The sequence below is a fragment of the Miscanthus floridulus genome, chromosome 17 (assembly GCF_019320115.1).
Source record: "Miscanthus floridulus cultivar M001 chromosome 17, ASM1932011v1, whole genome shotgun sequence".
NCBI lineage: Eukaryota > Viridiplantae > Streptophyta > Magnoliopsida > Poales > Poaceae > Miscanthus > Miscanthus floridulus.
This window is the reverse complement of record NC_089596.1, coordinates 64,407,776-64,424,384: the sequence shown is the minus strand read 5'-3', so window position 1 is coordinate 64,424,384 and position 16,609 is coordinate 64,407,776. Positions and strand designations below refer to the sequence as shown.

At 42.8% G+C, this 16,609-nt stretch overlaps 1 protein-coding gene across 1 annotated transcript; it reads left to right on the top strand.

Moving 5' to 3' along the window:
* Positions 1-1,561: 1,561 nt before the first annotated feature.
* LOC136516726 (cyclin-dependent kinase D-1-like) lies at positions 1,562-14,480 on the top strand. The gene is given in 8 exon segments (XM_066510207.1): positions 1,562-1,976; positions 2,796-3,097; positions 3,159-3,267; positions 4,131-4,256; positions 13,078-13,313; positions 13,403-13,460; positions 13,462-13,721; positions 13,865-14,480. Coding segments are annotated over 8 exon segments (1,287 nt in total). The 5' UTR covers positions 1,562-1,844; the 3' UTR covers positions 13,929-14,480.
* The last annotated feature ends 2,129 nt before the right edge of the window (positions 14,481-16,609 follow it).

Here is a 16,609-nt window from a genome sequence, read left to right as displayed (position 1 = left end):
ATACTGATTCCTAACAGTTATCTAAACAAGGCCTAAACCAAACAACCTATCTACATGCTCACTTCCGTCTATATATATATACAGAATAACTTATTCTGTAGCCACTTTGAGTTACGATAATTACTATGTTAATTTACGAGATTATAGTAACTCCTTACTAAGTAGTTTACTCTAACGTTATGGTAAATACCCTCATGTATTATAGTAACCCAACTATCATAAATATATATTGACATTATCGTAAATTAGTATATAAAATTATCGTAAATGGAGGTGGCTACGAAATAACTTATTTTGTAACTGGCTACTGAATATACTCTTCATATATATATATATATATATATATATATATATATATATATATATATATATATATATCATTTCCGTTTAGATAGAATCGTTTGACCAATTATTGACCCATTCCGTTTAGATAGAATCGTTTGACCAATTATTGACCCATTTTATAAATAAAATATAAGACGAACAATCCATATAAAATCGGACTTTGCTAGCGCTCGGACATCTGATTCGAGCACTAGCGTTCGGACGATGCCTACATAGGGAAGGAGCGAGTGCCTAGCGTTGGGCTCGCAAGCGAGCGCACTAGCTGTGGCCCATGCTGCCCTAGACGTCGTCCACGCCGCCCCAAACATCCCCTGCGCCATCAGCCGCTTCACATGCGTATCCCATGTGTAACACTCGATCTAATCTAGAAACATCCAGATGCAACAGTTGTAACATAAAAAAAAAGATGAAACACTTGAAACAAGCATCCGAAACACTTGCAAAAACGCCTGAAAAACATTTGAAAACCATTGAAAACAAATGAAACACTTGAAAACATACATATGAAATACTTGAAAACATATGCTTGTAACATGTATGTATATGCAACATTCAGATCTAATTTTGCAACGTCCAGATAAAACACTTGCAACGTACGTCTGAAATAGATGAAATATTTAAAACATACACTTAAAACATACGTGTATATAGCCATTACAACACGTGCAACATTGATATACAACACTTGCAACATATCTCTACAGTATCTGAAACATTTGAAACATACTCTTTCAATATGCGTTAGTCGAGGGATGTCAATGGCCCAACGTACACCCCAGCACAAGCCTCCCTTTCCTACCGTCATGCGAGATTGATGGGGGCGTAGGCACAACCTCCCGGGCGCAAGCGCATGCCTCCCCTTCGCAATGGGTGAGGTGGATGGTGGCGCGGACCGCGGAGCAGTTAGAGATGGGGCGTGACTGCGGCACCGCTATGCTGGAGAAGACCACGACGGAGGGTGCGCTGCCTGCAATGAGTGACCCTGCCGGAGAAGATGAGCGATTTTTTTTTAATACGCAGATGGAGTGCGGCGCGCTTATCATTAGCGATACAGAATACATTGTCCTTCTGCCTCTATTCGGTTTAGTATCAAATGGGTCCCAACGGTCAGGGAGCAGGTTGCGCGAAGAACCGGTCCCAACGGGCAACGGAACGGAACGCAGCCACCTCACACTGCCCACACATCCGTCGAACGGTCGAAACTACTCGTAAAAAACGAGAAAGGAAAAATCAGAACTAGAGAGCCGGAATCAATAAAGTGAACGTAAACCAAAATCAATTCATCGCCGGTGCCGAACGCCGAACGGCAGTGCTGCGGCTGCCGAGAGTCCGGACCACAGCTCGCGCCGCCCGCCGCACCCGACCCGCCTCGCCCAGGCGTGCGCTCCCTTCTCCCGCGCCGTCGCCTCCGGACCCGCTTGGCCCAGCGCGCGCCGCCCCACTCGGACGCGCCGCCGCCCTCCCGGTGTGAGGCGGAGGTGCTTGGGGACCCGCTCCCCATGGCGAGCGCCGGCAACAGCGGCAGCGGGGACGACGATGCAGGAGGGAAGCTCCTGGCGGATCGCTACCAGAAGGGCGAGGTCCTCGGCGAGGGCACGTACGGAGTCGTCTTCAAGGCCATCGACACCAAGGTCCCCTTCCCACACCAATCTCCTAAACCCTCCCTTTCTGATCTGCCGGCGGCCACCAAGTCGAGAATTAGAGCTTTTGCTAGTCCGATCCATGCGGCTTCGAGCTTGGCCAGGGTGGTCGCGGGATTTAGCTTTAGGGGTTAGAGGGTTTTGCACGGTGTAGCTCATGAATTGGCGTCATTGAGTGGTTGGGGCTTCGCTCTGGATTGACTCGGACTCGGGTAGTTCTACTGCGATTCGCTCTGATGAGAATAAAATTGGTGATTTTGTGTTGCTTTGTTTAGCCGTGCGTTGATTGAACTGTTAGTGTAGACACTACGATGTGAATGGTTCAGCTGTAGTTCTCGTGTTCTGTTGGATACCGGGATTGATTTTTTGGTGGACTTGTGTATTGTTCCAGGTGTGTAAGGGTGACAGCAGATGTGGGGTGTGTTCTCACTGGTCTTAACTCTTAAGTGGTGTTGTCACGGTTTATTCTTTTCTCAGTGAAGTATATGTGGCTGCGATAGCATCACCACAGTTTAGTCTTCCAGCTGTTCTTAATGCTCACTCATATTTTGTACTCCCTCCATTCCAAATTATAAGATGTTTTGGCTTTTCTAGATACATATCTTTTGCTATGCACTTAGATATACATTATGTCTAGATACGTATGTACTGTACGTAACGTCTTTGGTCTAAAAAATGTCTAGATACGTAATAAAAACAATGTACCTAGAAAAGCCAAAATGACTTATAATTTGGAATGGAGGGAGTAGTAGTTTTTCATTCTGATTGACCTGTTTTGTTCATGAGTTGCTGGATGCTGTTCCTTTTCAGACTGGAAATACAGTCGCAGTAAAGAGAATCCGGATTGGGAAGGACAAGAAGGAAGGTGTCAACTTCACCGCATTGAGGGAAATTAAACTACTTAAGGAGCTGAAAGATCCTAATATTATAGAGCTGATTGATTGTTTCCCTTACAAGGAAAATTTGCACCTTGTATTTGAGTTTATGGAGACTGATCTGGAAGCTCTCATAAAAGATAAGAACATAATACTATCTCCAGCTGACACAAAATCATATGTCCAGATGATGTTAAAAGGCCTAGCATTCTGCCATAAGAAATGGGTGCTACACAGGTACCTACTATCTTGCTAATCCCCTTCTAACAAAAACAGCATTTGATAAGCTGTGTTGCAGGGATATGAAACCAAATAATTTACTCATTGGTGCCGATGGGCAGCTCAAGCTTGCTGACTTCGGTCTGGCCCGTATGTTTGGGAGTCCAGGAAGGAACTTCACTCACCAGGTATTTTTATAGACTTATGTATATGTGCATCTAGTTAATTGTTCCCTGAACTTAGGAGCTAGTTGCAGAAGCAAGGTTCACTTAGAGCACCTTCTTTTATCATTATGTTTCTGATGCATATTCAGATAAATGGATTTAATTTTCCTTTTACCAAGGAAAACCATGACATGTGCATGCCAGAATTTGTTGATTCTATGCAATTTCCTTGCAAGAGCAGTGATAATTGGAACTGTGTCAGTAAATTTATTTTAGTTCTTTTTGTACTTTGTTTAATGTAATCTATTTTGGAGCTTTATTATAGCCCTTTTGCTAGAAATTGTCTGCTAATACAAACGATGCAATATCTTAAGCCACCAAAGTATCTTTGTAACTGCTGACTTCCTTAAATAGTGAAAAATGCTTAATCTGGTACGGAACAAAATACATATACGTGAGGAAGATCTTAGTGTATTTCCAGGATATCCCAGTGGACATCCTACTTCATATACAAGCTTTTAGATTGCTGTTTTCCTTGCATAGCACTACTAGAAAAAATGCTGATTTTTTTTTATTTGGGAAGTTGCTTCCAGCTAGTCAACTTTTCTGATTAGCGAAGATTCTAGTGTATTATTCATTTGTGAAGGATATCATTTTTCATACATAATTACCATCACTGGTTTTCATCTCAGCATTACAGACCTGGAAGGTCTGCTAATCATAGTTCCTATTTAGAATATTTTATGCAGTCAAAGGCCAGCTCTAGTTTTCTCTGTGTTGAGTAGTTATTTAGCGTTTTCCTTGTATTTCATTCCTTTATTAACTAGACTAGATTTATTTTGTCCTGGTAGTGGCAGGCACGTGGCTTTAACTATTTTTACATGTAGGTCTTTGCTCGTTGGTACCGGGCACCAGAATTATTATTTGGCTCGAAGCAGTATGGATCTGGGGTGGATATTTGGGCTGCTGGATGTATTTTTGCTGAACTGCTTACTCGCAGAGCCTTTCTCCAGGTTAAGAACCTCTTAATTTTTTCAATGGAATTCACCCTGCTCCATTTAAACTAAGAAATGCTTGTATGCTGAGAAGTTAATGTCCATGGCTAAGTCTCTGTTCATTGATGATGCACTAACTACATGTGTTAACTAGATTTGTACATCAGCTGTCATTTTTGCAGCAGGACCAGACTATTTTTTATGTGGAAAACTGTATGTTCCTAGTTAGGTGAAAGGACTGATGCTGCAACCAGCCTGCTTTTTTTTTCTCGAATACGCAGGAGAGCTGCGTATCATTGCATTAAGAAGAAGAGTTGTAAAATACAACATGCACACCACCCACACACCCCTTAACTTTCAGTTACATTCGCGCCTGTCAAAATAAAACACGACCAACTACTAACAACGGTGATGGGCCTAACCGTTTGCTACAGGGAGCCTTGCAAGCTCCCTTGCTCCAGCTAAACACCACAGATGCGCTTCCTCTTCGATGTGTGTTAGGATTCTCTGCACGTTTGGCGACGCCCCATTGAATACACAATCGTTTCGCTGCTTCCAAATCATCCATGCTCCCAAAATAATCAGGGAGTTGATTCCCTTTCTGAAGACTGTAGGGGCTAGCTTGTCTATCTTGGTCCACCAATCCTCAAATGAAGTGTCCGCAGCTTGAGGGGCTAGAACTGAGAGTCCCACTTTACTGAGCATTTGAAACCACACTTGTTTAAGCGAAAACACAGCCAATCAGGATGTGTTGGATGTCCTCCTCGACTTGATCGCAGAGCACACAACAGGTTGGGTGGGCTAGTCCTCTTCTCGCTAGTCTGTCTGCTGTCCAGCAACGTTTGTGAACTGCCAACCAGATAAAGAATTGACATTTCTTAGGCGCCCAACTCTTCCAGATGAGTTCCCATGGTTCAAAATGTACTGCTCCAATAAATAAGGTCTCATAGGACGATTTTGACGAATATTGTCCAGAAGCTGAGAATCTCCATTGATGCTTGTCTGGGACGCCCGATAGTAGCTGCACTTCCTCCAGTAGACTTCTAAATAATGAAATTACTAGACCACTGTAGTTGCCTCTGTGATATCAAAACTCTGACCACAGGTTCTGTAAAATGGGATTTTAATTTTACCCAGCCACTAATTCCTAGCATTTTTTTGGCCAGATGTGCCAACAGAAACAAATTTAGCAACCCATACTGCGTGTATTAAATCTGAATCTAACTTTGCCTACTCACTATCTACATACATCATGTTTGGGGTACAATTCTCTACAAACTTCCATAATAATATTTTGGTTCGACATTTTGAGCACCACTAGGACCTAGTGAAAGGGTTGTTGCTTCAGCTGGTGAATGACTGGTATAATTTTTTAACTGGGTGGTGGCTGACTTCCGCTTTCTGGTGCAAGCTCGTGGGAACAAACAAGCTAGGGTTGCTAGAACGAAGTGGTGGAAATTAGAATGGGAGGCATCGAAGGTCTTTAAGGAAAAGGTCATTGAAGAGGGCCCTTGGAATGATGAAGGCGATGCAAACAGCATGTGGGAGAAGATGGCAACATGCATTCGGAAGGTTGCTTCAGAGGTGCTTGGAGTGACCAAAGGGAGCGGATGCGACTCGAAAGACACTTGGTGGTGGAATGAAGATGTGCAAAAGGCTATTAAGGAAAAGAAGGAGTGCTATAAGCGCTTGTATCATGACAGGTGTGCAAACAACATAGAGAAGTACAAGGTGGCAAAGAAGACTGCAAAACGAGCGGTGAGTGAGGCAAAGGGGCGGGCCTATGAGGACCTTTACCGACGTTTGAGTACGAAGGAATGAGAGAATGACATTTATAGGATGGCTAGGGCTCGCGATAGGAAGACAAGGGACTTCAACCAAGTCAAGTGCATAAAGGATGAGAGGGAGTAGCTCTTGGTGAAGGAGGATGAGATCAGACATAGATGGCAAGAGTATTTTGATAAATTGTTCAATGGTGAGAACGAGAACACCACCGTTCAGCTGGACGACTCGTTTGATGACACTAACAGGCGCTTTGTGTGGAGGATTCAAGAATCAGAGGTCAGAGAAGCCTTAAAAAGGATGAAAGAGGGGCAAAGCGATGGGCCCTGATGGTATCATCAAGGTGTGGAGATGTCTCGGGGTTATAGCTATAGTATGGCTAACCAAGATGTTCAACAATATCTTTCGATCGAACAAGATGCCTGAGGAGTGGAGAAGAAGCATATTGGTATCAATCTACAAGAACAAGGGAGATATTCAAAGTTGTACTAATTATTGGGGAATTAAGTTGATGAGCCACACTATGAAGTTATGGGAGAGAGTCATCGAGCAGCGCCTGCGAGGAACGATGCAGATATCAACAAACCAATTTGGTTTCATGCCCGGAAGGTCAACCACAAAAGCAATCTTCTTAATAAGATATGTTATGGAGCGGTTTAGAGAGCAGAAGGACCTCCACTTGGTTTTCATTGACTTGGAGAAGGCTTATGACAAGATACCAAGAAATGTTATGTGGTGGTTTTTGGACAAACATAAAGTCCCATCAAAGTACGTGACCCTCATCAAGGACATGTACAACAATGTTGTGACTAGTGTTCGAACAAACGATGGTAACACATATTACTTCCCGACTAAAATTAGACTTCATCAAGGGTCAGCCTTAAACCCGTACCTCTTTGCCTTGGTAATGGATGAGGTTACCAGGAACATACAAGGGGATATCCCTTGGTGTATGTTGTTCGCTGATGATGCAGTGTTAGTGGACAAAAGCCAGGCGGGAGTAAATAGAAAACTAGAGTTATGACGGCAGATCCTTGAGTCTAAAGGTTTTAGATTGAGCAGAACTAAAACCGAATACATAAGATGCGACTTTGGCGGAGTTGTACAAGAGGAGGGAGATGTGAGTTTGGAAGGTCAAGTAGTGCCTAAGAAGGATACCTTTCGGTATCTAGGATCGATGCTACAGAGGGATGGAGATATTGATGCGGACGTTAGCCATAGAATCAAAGCAGGGTGGATCAAGTGGCTACAAGCTTCTAGCATTCTCTGTGACAAGAGGGTACCACAAAAGCTAAAAGGCAAGTTCTATAGAATGACGATTAGACCGGCTATGTTGTATGGAGCAGAATGTTGGCCTACAAAGATTCAAGAGTGATTCAACATGTTCAACAACTGAGTGTTGCAGAAATACGTATGTTGCGATGGATTTGCGGTCACACAAGAATGGACCGAGTTCGGAACGATGATATACGTGATCGCCTAGAGGTAGCACCAATTAAAGGAAAGCTTATCCAACACCGGTTGAGGTGGTTTGGCCATGTCCAAAAAAGACCTCCAAAGGCACCAGTGCATTGTGGAGTCCTAAGCCAAGCTAATAATACGAGGAGAGGTAGAGGAAGACCGAAATTGACACAGGGGAGGCAATAAAAAGAGATTTGAAAGCTTGGGATATACCTAGAGATCTATGTTTGAATAGGACTACTTGGAAAACAGTTATTGAAGTGCCGGAACTGTGACTTGAGGCTCTTGGTGGGTTTCAACTCTAGCCTACCCCAACTTGCTTGGGACTGAAAGGCTATGTTGTTGTTGTTGTTGTTGTTGTTGTGTTATTGCTCTGTGTTTTCTTGTTCTTATTCTTGTACTTGGTTGTGCATGCTTGCAAAGTTGCAGCATCTAAGAGTAAAATACCTAACTTGTTTAAGCGAAAAAGAAAAGAAAAGCAGTTGAAGTGTTGTTTTTAGTTAGCGAAAATTCTTCAGGAATTCTACCATTGAAAATCAAGTTTTTACTTGCTTACTGGTTATCATTCTGCATATAGTTTAAATTTCGTGGACTCAATCTGTCATTGAGAAGAAATGGTCAAGGATATTATTAACCCAGCTGTAGCCTGTAGCCAGCCTGTAGGAATGTCCAATCCCTGTGCCGCCTACGGGAAAAGCTCACGTGAGGGAGAGAAGAGGCCTTCCGGCCTCGTGCTTGGGCGGCTGTGAAGAGGAGAGGGGTGGGGATGGAGGAGGGGGTTAGCGGCGGCGGCGCTGCTTCTGCCCGTGTCGCCCCAAAGGGACTGGTGCGGGTCTTGTATACAGTTCAAAGAATTCTCAAATGAACCATATATATCTACAAGAAGATTGTGCAAAATATCTATTTGTGCATTTAAAAATAAAGATACATATGTTTATCTTTTGTGCAAACAAATATTATCTCTTGTTCTCTTATGAAAACATGTCTATGCGTTCTTTTGGTAGATATACCTGTTTCAGCATGTTGTAATGATTTTTACAGAATCTCTTGAAGTGTACAAGTAAAAAGTTACAAATATGTGTGTATCTCCACAGGTGGTGTAGGTAACCCATGTCCTTTTATGGGTTTAGTTTTTGTCCAGGTTCATGAGTTGTTTATTTTAGTTTATATTAGGGTGATTTCTTTCATAAATTGTAAGTTGATATGATCTGGAATGAAAAAAAAATCCTTCATCTGTATGAGGAAAGTAATCTTGTTGGCTTGTTGCACCGTTCAGTTTTTGGGTGCAAAATTGCAGCAGATTGATTTTTTTCTTAGATTTATCTCTCTCTATATTTGCCTTTTTTAAATACAACAACAACAACAACAAAGCCTTTAAGTCCTAAACAAGTTGGGGTAGGCTAGAGTTGAAACCCATCAGAAGCAATCAAGGTTCAGACACGTGAATAGCTGTCTTTCAAGCACTCCTATCTAAGGCTAAGTCTTTGGTTATATTCCATCCTTTCAAGTCTCCTTTTATAGCCTCTACCCAAGTCAACTTCGGTCTTCCTCTGCCTCTCTTCACGTTACTATCCTGGCTTAGGATTCCACTACGCACCGGTGCCTCTGGAGGTCTCCGTTGCACATGTCCAAACCATCTCAACCGGTGTTGGACAAGCTTTTCTTCAATTGGCGCTACCCCTAATCTATCACGTATATCATCGTTCCGAACTCGATCCCTTCTTGTATGACCGCAAATCCAACGCAACATACACATTTCCGCGACACTTAGCTGTTGAACATGTCGTCTTTTCGTAGGCCAACATTCTGCACCATACAACATAGCAGGTCTAATCGCCGTCTTATAAAACTTGCCTTTTAGCTTCTATGGTACCCTTTTGTCACATAGGACACCAGACGCTTGCCGTCACTTCATCCATCCTGCTTTGATTCTATGGCTAACATCTTCATCAATATCCCCGTCCCTCTGTAGCATTGATCCTAAATATCAAAAGGTATCCTTCCTAGGCACTACTTGACCTTCCAAACTATCATCTTCCTCCTCCCGAGTAGTAGTGCCGAAGTCACATCTCATATACTCAGTTTTAGTTCTACTGAGTCTAAAACCTTTGGACTCCAAAGTCTCCCGCCATAACTCCTAGTTTCTGATTCACTCCTGTCCGGCTTTCATCAACTAGCACTACATCGTCCGCGAAAAGCATACACCAAGGGATGTCCCCTTGTATGTCCCTTGTGATCCTCATCCATCACTAAAGCAAACAAATAAGGGCTCAAAGCTGACCCTTGATGTAGTCCTATCCTAATCGGGAAGTCATCTGTGTCTCCATCACTTGTTCGAACTCTAGTCACAACATTGTTGTACATGTCCTTAATGAGCCCGACGTACTTCGTTGGAACTTTATGTTTGTTCAAAGCCCACCACATAACATTCCTTGGTATTTTATCATAAGCCTTCTCCAAGTCAATAAAAACCATGTGTAGGTCCTTCTTCTTCTCCCTATACCGCTCTATAACTTGTCTTATTAAGAAAATAGCTTCCATGGTTGACCTTCCGGGCATGAAACCAAATTGGTTCATAGAGACCCGCGTTATTGCTCTCAAGCGATGCTCGATAACTCTCTCCCATAGCTTCATAGTATGGCTCATCAACTTAATTCCTCGGTAATTAGTACAACTTTGAATATCTCCTTTATTCTTGTAGATCAGTACCAATATACTTCTCCTCCACTCATCAGGCATCTTGTTCGATCGAAAAATATGGTTGAACTAGCTTGGTTAGCCATAGTATAACTATGTCCCCGAGGCATCTCCACACCTCGATTGGGATACCATCCGGTCCCAACGCCTTACCTCCTTTCATCCTTTTCAACGCCTCTCTGACCTCAGATTATTGGATTCTCCGCACAAAGCGCCTATTGGTGTCATCAAAAGAGTCATCCAACTGAAAGGTTGTGTCCTTATTCTCACCATTGAACAATTTGTCAAAATACTCTTGCCATCGATGTCGGATCTCATCCTCCTTCACCAAGAGATGCTCCCTTTCATCCTTAATGCACTTAACTTGGTTGAAGTCCCGTGTCTTTCTCTCACGAACCCTAGCCATCCTATAAATGTCCTTCTCTCCTTCCTTCGTACTCAAATGTTGATAAAGATCCTCGTACGCTCTACCTTTGCCACACTTACAGCTCGCTTTGCAGTCTTCTTTGCCACCTTGTACTTCTCTATGTTGTCCACACTCCTGTCATGGTACAAGCGTCTATAGCATTCTTTCTTCTCCTTAATAGCCCTTTGGACTTCCTCGTTCCACCACCAAGTATCTTTAGCCTCGCCTCCACTTCCTTTGGTTACTCTACACACCTCTGAGGCCACCTTCCGAATGTTGGTTGCCATCTTCTCCCACATGTTGTTATGTCGTCTTCTTCCTTCCAAGAGCCCTCTTTGATAACCCTTTTCATGAATACCTCTGACGCCTCTCCTTTCAGTTTCCACCACTTTGTTTTTTCAATCTTAGCTTGTTTATCCCTACGGGCACGCACCTGAAAACGAAAATCTGCCACCAAAAGCTTATGTTGAGAAACAACACACTCCCCTTGGTATCACCTTGCTAATCCAAGCATGCTCGTTTGTCCTTTCTTCTTGCGAGGACAAAGTCAATCTAGGCTACTGTGTTGTCCGCTACTGAAGGTCACTAGATGAGATTCTCTCTTTCTAAAGAAAGTGTTGGCTATCATCAGGTCAAAAGCTACCGCGAAGTCCAGAACTTCCTCCCCCTCCTGATTCCTACTACCATACCCAAAACCTCCATGAACTGCCTCGAAACCTGCGCTTGTAGTACCTACATGCCCATTAAGATCTCCTATAAAAAGCTTCTCACTACTAGGTATAGCTCTAACCAGGCCATCTAAGTCTTCCCAGAACTGTCTCTTAGCACTCTCATCGAGGCCTACTTGGGGGGCATACGCACTAATTACGTTCAAGACCATATCACCAACGACAAGCTTGACTAAGATAATCCTATCTCCTTGCCTTCTCACTCCCACCACACCATTCTTGAGGCTCTTATCAATCAAAACTCCTACTCCATTTCTATTCGCGACTGTCCCTGTGTACCAAAGCTTGAAACCTGTATTGTCCACCTCCTTCGCCTTCTGACCCTTCCATTTAGTCTCTTGAACGCATAATATATTTACACGCCTCCTAGTCGCGGTATCAACTAATTCTCTTAACTTACCTGTAAGTGACCCTACATTCCAACTACCTAAACGGATCCTAGTTGGTTCGACTAGCTTCCTTACCCTTCGCACCCGTCGACTCAGATGCGAAGACCCTTGCTCATTTTTCACTACATCCGGGCGCCGATGTAGCGTGCCACTAAGGAAGCGACGACCCGATCTTTGCTCACTTGACACCATGCCCAGATCACGACACGGCGCGTCACGGGGGTGACGACCCGGCCCTTGCCCATTTAACACCATACCCGGGTTCCGATATGGCGCGTCGCTAAGAGGGTTACGCCCAAATGATTTTCTTTCGGGTTTCATCTCCATTAAAGTGGCTAAGTTTTTACATTGGCTCGCCACGCCTAACACAACCCTCCTCCTTTACCAGGGCTTGGGACCTGCTATGCTGGGACACCAAAAGCGGCCCACCATAGGCGGAGTTATTTGCCTTTTTTTAAATATGTAACATTTTCAGGGGACGTGTTTCTAGTAACTAAAAATATTGTAACCTAAAACTTCCTTGTATAGAATATGTAGAAGGCCAGTAATGTTTTGAGTTAAGCTACCGCTTGACTGGGATTAAGAATACTTGTTCTTATTTATGGCTTTTTTTCCTGGAACACATTGGCATATCAGATCTTTTGCCGTTTTTTTTGTACGTGTGCCACTAGGCACATTGATTTGCAAAAAGAGACTTTAGGCGTGCATAGAAATAGTGTAGATGATTTCATTTCTTCGAAATTTTGGCAGTAATGGCCTTTACTGGGTGGTCCTAGCAAAAGTTTATACTGGCCAAAACTTCTCACTGTTGTTTGAATTCAATAATACAGTAGAATTTAAATAAACCAACATAATATTACAGTTAGTTCTGCTCACCTTGTCCTGGTCTGCTCCCTGCTTAAGGTGATGTTTTTCTCAAATATTTTTAGCTGACATGGTTCTCAAATTTGTAAATGGAAAAATTATATATTCTGTTCAGGAGGTGAATAGAACCAGTGACCTCAACTATGGGCTTGAAGCATGCCTCTCACCAATCGAGTTGCACTCCTTGGTTTAGTTTATAGGGTTTTGTTTCTCTTTATTCTTGCATCAAGAGATTTAAATTGAACAATGATTTAAACAATTTGAATTAAAAACAAAATCGGTAAGCAAGCATTACTGATGCGTGATGCCCAGCAATTACTTTTACTAAACTGTAGAGTTTGCACTACAGAGAACCATCATTTGGTTTTTTCTTGTTGAACGGTGTACCGTGTACCTAGATGTTGGGATTGGGAAACTATGTTATAGTCAGTGGGTGGCAATTCCATTATTGTAGCGACAATTCAAGCAGCTTTATTAAGGGATACCTGAGTCAAAAAAAAGTTATTTTGCAGGGTTCTAGTGACATTGATCAACTTGGGAAGATTTTCGCAGCACTTGGGACCCCAAAGTCTTCTCAGTGGCCTGACATGGTTTATCTTCCTGATTATGTTGAATACCAATATGTTGCTGCACCTCCACTACGTACATTGTTTCCAATGGCCAGCAACGATGCTTTGGATCTTCTGTCAAAAATGCTTACATATGATCCAAAAGCAAGAATCAGTGCTCAGCAGGCTCTAGAACACAGGTGCAACGAAACAACTGATTGGAAACTCTGTTCCGTTCTCTTGCTTCATTTGCTTGTATGGATGACAAATGTTTATGTTTGGTTTTAAGGTACTTTTCATCGTTACCTGCTCCAACAAGACCATCGCAGCTTCCAAGGCCACTGCAGGAAAGGAGATCAAGGGAATAGCAAGATACCTGATCTGAACCTGCAGGATGGCCCTGTGGTGCTCTCCCCGCCAAGAAAGTTACGTAGGGTGACAGCGCATGAAGGGATGGAAGGTATGTACAGGGCAGATAAAGTGGACGAGCATCCTTCTGGGATGAGGCATACAGATGACATGCCCAGTCAGAGTTCTAGAATTCCAATGTCAGTTGATGTTGGAGCTGTGTTTGGCACACGACCTGCACCTAGGCCAACATTGAACAGGTAAACAGCACTAGCCTTGCTGAGTAAAGCTTGTACTACTATTTATATGAACAATGCAGCTGTTCTCGATGCATATTAGATTCGATGTACTTAGCTCTCATGTTGTGGGAAATAATTGAACTTGGCAACCTCCTGTTTTGCAGTGCAGACAAGTCTCGTTTAAAACGGAAACTTGATATGGACCCAGAGTTTGGATATGCGGAGTAAAAGAAACATGTTTACATGCGCCATTCTTTTCTTACTGGAATGTTGATTTTTAAAATATTCTTTGGGAGATATTTCCACAATTTACTCAGAAAAGAGGATTGCATTGAAGCCACAAAATTGCACCGAGGGATTCTGACACAATCAACTGAGCTGTTACCATCATCGGCTCACGAAGAGGAAAACTAAAGAGATTATTCTAATTTATTCTGAGTCGCATAGGGCAAGGAAGGCTCTTAAAACAGTATGCTCTATGGGATGCATGAGTGGAGAGTGTTATGGGGAATTGGGGGATAGAAGAGCTTGCTCCAGTTAGAATGTGTGTTTGTACGTGTTTGCCCAGATTGTGCTGAAGCATCTGATCTACTGGTCCTCTATTCTCCGTGGTGTCAATTTCCGTTCAATTCTTGTATGGACACAGAGCTTTGTGCATTTTTCAGCCAGACACCTTAGGTACAGTGATTTTTTATTGTAACTAAGAGCAGCTTATATTATCTGACATTTCCTGTGAGATGATTAAACAATGCATGAAGAAAAAGGAAAAAGTGGTTTTGATTTCCTGACCTCCGATTACAATGTGTATTTTCTTCTTTTTCTGAGATGGAAAATTCCATTACTCAGATATCGCCATGCTGGTGGCATAGCGTTGGCAACATGTTTACACCAAAATTTAGAAGAAGAGTCACAGGGACTCGAAGGCTCCCAAGGTTATGTCGTTAGGGAATCAATTGCGTGCAGATCGGAACTAACTGATTCGAGCGTAAAACTAGAATCGGCTTTCTTCAGATAGCGTCAGCGGATAATGACGAAGGTTATGATCGGCGTCAGGACGAGACATGCTGGACTCTACAAAAAGAGAAAGATTAGAGTTTAAGTTATCTTAAATTAGGAATATTTTCGTTTATATCAAGGATTGTAACGAATCGTGCTCGAGTAGTATTCATGTTTAGGTCTCGGGTATAAATATCAAAGCCCTGGCTATTCTAAAGACAACAATCAATCAAATACAAGTCCAATTACTTTTTTCCGGCTCCGCCACCTCTTAGGAGTAGGAGTAGAGTAGATCTCGGCGAGTTCTTCAGCGAGTATGGCTGCATCGATCCGATCGACCTCCACTGCTTGTCTGTAAGTACCGTCATGGTTTATACCTCTGTTCGTATGGCTGCATCGATCCGATCGACCCCCATTGCGACTCTGGTATAGGCTAGTTATCGACTCTTGTTTAATTCAAGTATGGCCTGTGTGATTCTGCCTCACACCCCACTGCTTGAATTAGATCAAGGTCAAGTTATCGGCTCTACCTTAGTATGGTAGTCTTTGGTATATTCATTAAGTTACCGATATTGCTTATTGTTTTCATCGTTTATCTAATTACAAGCAATATCACTCTGCCCGATTAAGATTGATCTGGATCGGCCTTATATCTTATTTAACTCATCGTTTGCTAATTTAAAGTTGATCTAATCTACACCTTAAACGATGAATTATGCTTTTATCGGTTGTTTTACATCAATCTTAATCACGCATAGCGTGCAGTTAAGGCATGTCCGATCTCGAATAGATCTATTGGTTAATAAAAACCATTCCATGGCCCGTCATCACGGCCTGTGGGATTCTACCTCTCACCCCACTGTTGGCACCATAGAGTGGGAATCGTTAGTTGGTGGACCCGTTCCTGAGGAGGCATGACATTAACCGTGCGCTATGCCTGAAATCGGCTATTTAGCCGATATTGAGTGCTTTCACGAACAGTTCACATTACGAGATCATTAAAGTAGAGATAAGTTGAAAGATATGTTGGCCCCATGATTTTATTATTGTATTACGGCTTGCATGATTATGCCTCATGCCCCACTGATATTAGTAATGAGTTAGGGTCGTCGAGTCTATTGTTGTTACTACGGCCTGCATGATTCTGCCTCATGCCCCACTGGTCATGGCGATAGGATGAGATCTAACATGTTCATTAGATTTATCTTTATTAAATGGTTAAGTGGTATTGAATTATCTCTTTATATAAAAAGGAGTTCGGTTACTTGTAATCATTGGCTCAGTATAAACTGATCATCATTGATATCTTATTGCCATTGATTAATATTTGCTTAAATAATATTTATCCTGAATGATAACCGGTTCTTCTTATACGATCCCCATGAGCTTTAATCGATTTATTTTTATGAATATGCTGGAATCGACTATTTAGTCGATCTCCTCTCATATCGGCTCTCAGAGCCGCACATTCGGAACTGTCTGGCAACACTGGCACGTTCTGCCCTTAATTACTGATGAGCTTTCTCTCCTTGTCAATTGCAGGGTCAAATTGACTGGCATGTCTCGGGAGGATTGCGCAGGATCGACCACCCTTACGCTGAAGCTAGGTGGATCTGCTCCATCGAGCGGACCCTTCCGGCTTGCTGCGTGTGTCCTCGGCACGGAGACAAAAATTATGTGTCGACACATGTTTCTGGCACGTCCGGTGGGACCCCACAATCGTCATGGCGGCTCACAACAACGACAACATCCTTATGGTACATTATGAAGACCTACCTGATGAAGATAAGGATACCATCAGCAAAGCTACAGAAGAATTTTAGAAGAAGTGTTAGCTGTCCTACACCAAAACACGTGACAGCACAATTATTCAGAAATTTCCACTACCAAGAGTTCTACTACACAGGCAGACA